Source organism: Brassica napus, chromosome C9 (genome assembly GCF_020379485.1).
Source record: "Brassica napus cultivar Da-Ae chromosome C9, Da-Ae, whole genome shotgun sequence".
NCBI classification, from domain to species: domain Eukaryota; kingdom Viridiplantae; phylum Streptophyta; class Magnoliopsida; order Brassicales; family Brassicaceae; genus Brassica; species Brassica napus.
The window spans coordinates 63,956,738-63,965,771 of NC_063452.1; the positions used below are offsets into that span (position 1 = coordinate 63,956,738).

The following is a 9,034-nucleotide window of genomic DNA, read 5'->3' on the forward strand; positions in this document are numbered from 1 at the left end:
TGATAAAAAATTAAAGCGATTCTCATGTATCATGAAAGAGAGTTTAATATATATTAATATATATGTAGAATGTGTTTAGAAATTTAAAAACAATACTAAAGATCATAGACTTCAGTATATAGAGAATTTACCAAAAAACTCAATATTTTTGTACGGGTTAACATATAGATTTTGAGAAAAATTAAAAAATATGACAATAATGCTTTAATGCATGGTTGCATCATCCACTAACGTATGATGAAGGTTAAAGAGGTTTTGAACCTTTGTTGTCTCAGTTTCTCTAGGGAATAGCGATTTTATAGTGGTTATTCCACCAATTTAAAGAGTATTATGAAGTTTTACTTAATTAATTTATAAAAAATTAAAATGATTCTCATGTACCATGAAAGAAAGTTTAATATACATTAATATAAATGTAGAATATGTTTAGAAATTTAAAAACAACACTAAAGATCATAGACTTCAGTATATAGAACGTTTACTCAAAAACTCAATATTTTCTTAGGGGTTAACACATAGATTTTGAGAAAAATTCAAAAATATGACAATACTGTTTTAATGCATGGTTGCATCATGCACTAACGTATGATGAAGGTCAAAGAGGTTTGAAACCTTTGTTGTCTCAGTTTCTCTAGAGAATGATTTTATAATGGTTAGTCCACCAATTTAGAGAGTATTATAAAGTTTTACTAAACTAATTGATAAAAAATTAAAACGATTCCTATGTACCATGAAAGAGAGTTTAATATACATTAATACAAATGTAGAATGTGTTTATAAATTTAAAAACAACACTAAAGATCATAGGTTTCAGTATATAGAGCATTTACCGAAAAACTCAATATTTTCGTAGTGATTAACTCATAGATTTTGAGAAAAATTTAAAAATATGACAATATTGTTTTAATGCATAGTTGCATCATATACTAACATATGATGAGTGTCAAAGAAGTTTGGAACCTTTGTTGTCTCTGTTTCTCTAGAGAATAGTGATTTTATAGTGGTTAATCCACCAATTTATGAAATATTATGAAGTTTTACTAAATTAATTGATAAAAAGTTAAAACGATGTCGTGTATCATGAAAGAGAGTTTAGTATATATTAATATAAATGTAGAATGTATTTAGAAAATTTAAAACAACACTAAAGATAATAGGCTTCTGTATATAGAGTATTTATCAAAAAACTCAATATTTTCATAGGGGTTGAGACATAAATTTTGAGAAAATTTCAAAAATATGAAAATATTGTTTTAATGCATGGATGCATCATGCACTAACATATGATGAAAGTAAAAAAGGTTTAGAACTTTTGTTGTCTCAGTTTCTCTAGAGAATAGCGATTTTATAGTGGTTCATCTACCAATTTAGAGAGTTTTATGACATTATACTAAATTAATTGATAAAAAATTAAAACGATGTCCATGTACCATGAAAGAAAGTTTAATAAATATTAATACAAATGTAGAATGTGTTTAGAAATTTTAAAACAAGACTAAAGATCGTAAAATTGTTAATCTTTATGCATTACTATCTTCTATAGAATATTTTGTTTTTCTTAGTCCTCTTAAACAACTTTGATTTAAAATCATACAAAATGATGTGGTATAAGTTCAATCATAACATATCTTTTAATTAATAGATAGTATTAGTGATTCTAACGTATCACATGGCTTAAAATGTGGTAGTGTATACTGAGTGAACTGTAAACGACAAAACAACCGAACGATGTATAATACATTCTGATTAATAATCATAAATGCTAAAGAAACATGTTAATTACCAAACTTGGGCTCTCTGGTTCACTGACACGTGACTAGGGCCAAAACAGCAAGAGTGGCAAGCTTCGAAATTTAGCTGATCACTGGCTTCCAAGTCGTAATATCGGATGGTTCTCTCAAGTCATTTTCTGCTGCCGCTTTAGTTCTGGTTCTGGTCTCTCGAGATTTCGAAATCGAGAGTATCATTATTCGACCTCTTCTAGGGATACACGTCTTGCATCTGATATTTTAATTTTTTTTTTTCTGATTTACTCCCGATTTTAAAATATGTATCTTTTAAAAATTTTACACATTAAAAATAAATATTAAGTGTTGATTATAAATATATTATTATTTTTTCACAATTTTTAGTTAATTATATTCAATACACACAACTAATTTCTTTGTAGTTTACAATTTTATCATTATTATTTAATAAAAATATAAAGATGTATCTTTTTGAGCTAATTTTTTCTTCTAAATTATAAAATATTTTAAAATGAATAAATATTTTATTGATTAAGATATCTAAATCGAAACCAATTAAATATCGCCAAAAGATAGTACCAAAAGAAGTCAAGTCTTGTATTTTTTTTTTTAATTTCATGTCGTTCAACCATACAAATAATTATTATTATTTTTTGTTGAATTTGGATCCAAAACAGAAGAATTTACGTATATCTCAATTTTTTTTCACAACCATGCTACCATTGACTATCACTGCTTAGTTAAGAGATTTAAGAAAATTGTAGCCGAGAAAAATGAACCCTTGCTAAGTTACTCAATTATTTTTTCTGATATTTTTATTCATTGGCATCGTGAATATATTAGTTATGTTTTTCCGTAAACACTGGGTTGGTTTTTGCTCAAAACCTTACAAACATTGTATATATATTTCACGAAACCCTTTTTCATGCAACTTGGATTCCGTATGGGCTCTATTTAATGGGTTACATTGTATTGTTTACGGCCGACGAAAAAAAATTGTATTGTTTACGTGTTAGTATATTATATTTTTAGTGTTACTAATGGCCTGATAAAAAATAAAAAGACGTTCCTATCGGCCCGATGTAGTTTTTAACAAGTGAAAACGAATTACTCCAATAGTCAGTCGTTGCCCTAGATGGATATTCTTTTTCTTTTTACAACTGAAGCGTTATTCAAAGCTCATGCATCAAATCTCTGCCGTATAAAAAGGACTAAATTGAAGCTTTCTAAAGCTATCCACGTAAGATAAAATATTCCTAGCCAATAAAACTGACATGTCATCATCAATTTTACTAACATTTTTCGTGGACTACAAACATCATTCTAAAAGACCAAATGACATCTATGTACTTGCTCACGACACAATTAGGCCCAATATCCTTTATGAATCCATTCAAGCAAAACCAGCAACTCTACCAACGTCTTCCACCTTCGCTGCAACCTTTCATTATCCTTTCTTCACTGTTTAGGAACACGTACTCTTCCACACACTATCTACATCCATAAATCCATAACTTCCCTCTTCAATAAAATAACAACTATATGGCGATACATTCTTCAACTTCCCCTGCTTCTCTTTATATACGATGACCCCGACTTACACCACCGCCAAATTGATTACTCTCACACAAGAAAAACTTCTTCACAAATGGCTTCTAATGGTTCTAAGCATTGTCGCAAAATCTCCCACCGTCTTTTTCGAGCACATGTTCCGGAGTTACTAAGTGATACACGGCAGCAGCCATTCATTGGTCTTGAGCTCCTCATGATCAACGATAAGGTAAGACCTGATCTTCTGATCCCTGTCAATTTATGTTGTTGTGATACATCTATTTAACATATAAATATATAATCCACATCCACATGCCTCTGTTACAAAGTATGAGAGATCACAACGTTAACATAGCCCGAGAGTTGTCTCAATATCTCTCTCGCTCAGTATTTGAAATTATATTTCTATATGTAAGTGGCAAGTGTTTTGACTCTTTTGGGAGAAGGGAGAGAGAGGAGACGTAGCTGACTCCTTTAAGCTCTGTGTGTTTGCTTTTCATTTAATATCAACAAGCTCAAGATCATCATTCATGTACTTTTTCGCGTAGACGCATATCTTGCAAACTCCACATGTGCAGTTCCTTCGGGATGCTGAAGAGGAAGCAGATGAAGAGGAGGTGAAGTAAGAGAGATGCCAAGAAATAATTGTGCCTCAGCCCTCTCGAATGAATTTCTTTACCGGACATTTCCCAATAACGCCCATGTCTTAACTCATGGTTTCGGTATCTCCATCAAGTCATTTTGTTTATTTTATAGATTTAGATACACGTGTAACGTCTATGATGAGCTAACTCTTTTGTCTAATGTGAATTCTTTAATGTTGCCTCTCTTTAATGGATGTTTTTTTTTCGTTTCAGTTTTAGCCATCTATTTTAGTAATACCACTCGGATTAAAAAGACTTGGAATGAAAGTTTTGATTTCGATGGACGAAGAAGAAGCATGAAGTCTTATTTGATAGATTTGTCTCAAGCAGGACGAATAAGAAAAGCAAAAGAGTTAAAATTGTAAATAGAAAGACATGTATTAAAGGGTTACAACTGAGGGCTTCAAAATTGATCAATTATATTATTAACCAAAAAATTCTTATTAATATATTTTTATATTCTGAAGATTGAATTTTTAAACAAGGATTTTAATAAAATATATACTTTTAATATACAATGTACAATAACAAATTATTTAAAAAGTTATTTTCTTATATATCCCGCTCATGATGGTCAATTGAGTAGATAATCTTAATGAATTAAGAAGAAGCATGAAGTCTGATTTGATAGCATAAACTTATTATGTAATTGCCATCATCAAAATTTCTATCTTTTTTCTTATTTTATACTTTTTTATTTTTCTAAAAAACAAAAATGGAAAATATCTATATATATATATTTTTCTAAAGCTATATGGAAAAAAACTTATGAACAATTCTTACATTATTTTTTTCAAATCTCGGTAGTATTTGTGTACTGAATTAATAAGAATTAGCTTAAGAATTAATTACGTTTTAAAATATTTCCGATTCTAAGAACAAAAAATATATATTCAGTAATACATAGACAAAAATATTATTTATTTTATATATTATATCTTTAATATTATGATATTTTTATTTATAAAATATATATGGATCATTTTGTTTTACCCTTTTCAAAATAAAGCTATTAAATATTTAATTTTAAAAATTGGGAGACCAATTTTATTGTATTTTTCTTATAATGTTAGTATTAGACAACATATTAAAATTATATAAGTTTACAAAATACTTACACATTTAGGATGAACAACCAAACTAAATTAAAATAACAAAATTATTCACATTTAGCATAAAAAAAGTAGTAAATATATACTACTTATGTTTTTAATAAAATTACTTGAAGGATATAAACTTAAAGATTCTAATTTTTGTTGTAATTAAGAATTCCAAAACTTCTGTAGAAAACTATAAATAATTGTATTTATAATTTTTGTATCAAAGTAGATGACAAAAAAATATCAAATTTTGAAACAAACATATATAAAAGGTGAAGGGAAAGGGACATTCATAACCATATCTGATTTTTTAAATTAACTTTCTAAATAATGCTAAAATTTACTACTCACCTCAACACCAAAAGTTTTTTTTACTTCAATCCCATTATATATGTTATTAGTTGCTTCAAAAAAAACACAATGAATCAAATTAAACCGCTTAGAAGTAATATATAAAAAAACATAAAATAATTACTTAAAATTTAACAAGACAAAAATATCAACAAAAACCATCTTCAACTCTGTAGTGACAATTTTGGTTCATTACTGCAAAACTATATTCATAAAAAAATATATTGAAAATATATTTTTTTTTTTTTAAATATTGAAATAAAATTATAATGCATAATCCGCACGTAGCGCGGACAAAGAATCTAGTAACGAATAATGAACACCGTGAATGAAAATAAATGTAATACTATTGCAAAAATCAAAGGACAATGAGAAAACTAGGGCATGAAAATCAAAGAGTCTATTGAGAATAAATAATAAAAAGTAAAAAATAGAAAAATAAGTGAAAAAAGGAGTCTCTGTATGAGAGACTCAAATATTTCTTGGGATTTTTTTTAACAAGTGTTACAATTATAGGAGACTGCTATTATTAATAGATATAAAAACCTGTGTTAAGAAATCTAAGGAGTCTTTCAATCAATGTGGATGGCCTAAGAAGCCAGAAGTTGCAGGCAAGAAACACAACTAACACATAAGGAAAAGGCAACTTTCAAATAGCAATAAGATAATAACTACTGTGGAATGAATATATTATTTGGCTTGGGACACAAGAACGTTCCATTTATGTTTTAATTAGAAAGTGCAGTGATATAAAAATAAAGCTTGTCTTAATCTAACACGACTTTAATGTCCCTACCAATCTAAAGCTCTGTCTAAGACTTTCTCCCTCTAAGATAAGCAAAAGTTATTACGGGAAAGGGGGCCAGCAAGAGGAAGCGATGAGCATCGGGTTGTTGTATTGATCAATACCGTAAATTTGATTTTCTCCATTGATTTGATTGTTGTTTAAATTTTCTGCTCTTGGATGAGCTATCACCACAGATGGAATCTCCGTCATGTCTTCACCACCGGAGATCTGTTTCTTGATCAATCCCTGGTCTCTTAGTAGAGCTCTTAGCTTCTTCACCTGTGGTACAAATCAAGTTGTGGGATGGGGTCTCTCTGATAGAATCAAGAACTAAGGGACAAAACAAGATAATGAAAATATTTATGATTAAAAATATTGCAATATGGTAAATGGTAGACTAGACCTCCTCGTGCAGCATCTGCTTCTCTCTAGAAACAACTTCGTACTCTTGCCTGAGCGAATCGTATAGCTGCTCAAGCTGCTTCGCCTTCCACCGTGCACGGCGGTTCTGGAACCAAACCGCGATCTGACGTGGCTGCAAACCAAGCTCTCTCGACAGCTTCAGCTTCCTGTCTGAATCTAGTTTGATATCTTCTTGAAAACTCCGTTCAAGTGAAGCTAATTGTCCACTCGTTAGTCTCTTCTTCTTTATCATCTCGTTGTCGTTGCTCGGAAATTGGTACGCATTGATTATCTTTTCTGATTCCGGTACAGAGATAACCGGTCCGATTTGCGCATCTGTCGGTGTGCATGAATTTCCTAGTGTAACACAAAAACAACAACAGCAAATAGTATAAGCGAATCACAACTTATCAAAAGTGACGTTTTTAACTTTAGAATTTGGATCCAAGAAAAAAGTACTCTGGATCCCAAGAAAAAGAAGAAATTTAAATATTAAATTTTCTAGACTGAAGATAAGAACATCTTAAATTCTCATCTCAGAAAGAGTAACGATTTTAGGTAACATATATACCCCCAAGGTCTTTGGAATAAAGCCTATGAATACTTTCTCAAAAAAATAGTTCACAACAAAAGAAAAGAACTTAGAACTTAAGAACACTTCCAAGAAAGAAAAAAAGACAAGTGAAAGTGGGAAAGTACGTTTTTTTCTACTTTATGGATTTGTTGGGACAAAAAAAAAAGGTTCACGGACTTGTCAAACGTGAGATCAATTTGGAACTTACAATATAAACGAACATTTTGGTGAATATATATATATATGAATTGAAGCCTTAAGCCAAAAGAGATAGAACAATGTATGCATCTAATTAAATTAAAGAAACAAGAGCATCTATGTAGTCAAATGATATATAAATGTGTGCATATATACCTGAATAAGGATCATAGTTGGAGCTATGGAGCGAGTTAAATGAGCTTGACTCCGGCCATGGCGGTGGCATAAAAGCAACTCTCACGTTTTCTAAGTTTCTTGTCGTTGTCCATTCCATTTTCTCTCAGTTCTTGTGAATCTTAATATGTATAAGATGATATGAGAGGTGGCTAAAAAGCATGAAAGTTATATATGATCTAATATGACGGAGAAATTGAAAAGAAAACTAGGGCATAATAACCTTTTTTGGAGGAGCAACAAACTGTGAGACTATGAGAGCATGCAGTGTACTCCAAAGCAATATATATTGTTGGATGCATTTAGGGGAGATATAGACATAGCGTGGAGAGAGAGTGAGATGTGTGTGTGTGTGTTGTGTGAGATTTTTTCACCTAACAAGGGAGCAGCCCAACTGTACCTTTTGTTTTGGAATGCAAAGATTGTAAAGGAAAGTGTGATATAATTTTGTCTTACATGCACATCATCAACATCATCCATATTATTTATCTCATTTGTATAGGTTAACATATTTTGTTGTATCCAAGGGGTCAAGCTTGGAATTTTAACAAATATTTTCGGATAACTATTTTTCTTTGAATTAAGAACATACCAGGACACTTGGAAAATTTTCAGACCATGTGCCTATTTTAGATTAAAAAGAAATTTATTTACTAAAGAGATAGAGGTTTCAATATAAATCTAGTCATAAGATGATAAGAATAAATATTTTTTTTCTTAAGTAATTAAAGATGTATAAAACCAATAAATGATAATCACATTCTATTTGGACTAACTATTTTAACAGGATCTTCTAAACTTGGAACGTTTTAACATTTACATAAGTCTACTTGTGGCATTAACATTGATACCACCGTCTTAATTGACTGATTTTCTAGAGGTGGAAAATAGATGTAGCTGAAAAGAAAAAGAAGATTTATGAGATTTTTATATAATATTTGCAATGTCATGTATTAATAATTTATACGGTGGGGTACTTATTTTTGTCAAAGTGAAGCTTAAAATGTGAAAGAGAAAGAGTGAAACGTAATTTAGTGGTCCCCCAAAACTCCACAAAGCTGACAATGTGGTTCCCCTTTCCATTGGTTATGCCTCCATTCTTGGTCCTAAGATTTTTTTTTGGTCCTAAGATTTTCAGTTATAGCTTTGTCTTATTTACACACCATCTATATATACCTTATATATATTTGTGTGTGTGTAAATTAATATACAAAAAGTTGTCACTTCACTTGTGGCAACTCCACAACCAGTTATATGTGCAGTATAACCTGTATAGAGAATAGGGTGAGGCCAAAAGCTACCTTTGAAAGCTAAGAATCAACACAGAGAGCTATGTAGATCATCTATATATGAAGAGTATAATATGACCAATAAAAGCCAAAACAAAGAACAAGTTTGAAAACTAAGTCTCACTGTCCAAAAACTAAGTTTGAAAGCTCGACCCAAAAAAAGTCTCATTGTCCTCATCTACTGTGTACTTTTTTTTCTCTCTTTACCCCCCACAT

The 9,034-nt window shown here is 30.3% G+C and overlaps 1 protein-coding gene across 2 annotated transcripts; it reads right to left on the reverse strand.

Moving 5' to 3' along the window:
- Positions 1 to 5,717: 5,717 nt before the first annotated feature.
- On the reverse strand, positions 5,718 to 8,253 carry LOC106433852 (putative homeobox-leucine zipper protein ATHB-51). Of its 2 annotated transcripts, XM_013874679.3 has the most exons (4): positions 7,753 to 8,253; positions 7,512 to 7,650; positions 6,585 to 6,940; positions 5,718 to 6,460 (listed from the first exon to the last, which is right to left on the reverse strand). In XM_013874679.3, exons 2-4 carry the CDS (start codon positions 7,627 to 7,629, stop codon positions 6,242 to 6,244), a joined length of 693 nt encoding a protein of 230 aa, XP_013730133.2. In that variant the 5' UTR covers positions 7,630 to 7,650; positions 7,753 to 8,253; the 3' UTR covers positions 5,718 to 6,241. The 2 variants fall into 2 exon arrangements, with proteins under 2 accessions (XP_013730133.2, XP_022567763.2); XM_022712042.2 differs by having other exon boundaries at positions 7,512 to 8,252.
- Positions 8,254 to 9,034: the final 781 nt, after the last annotated feature.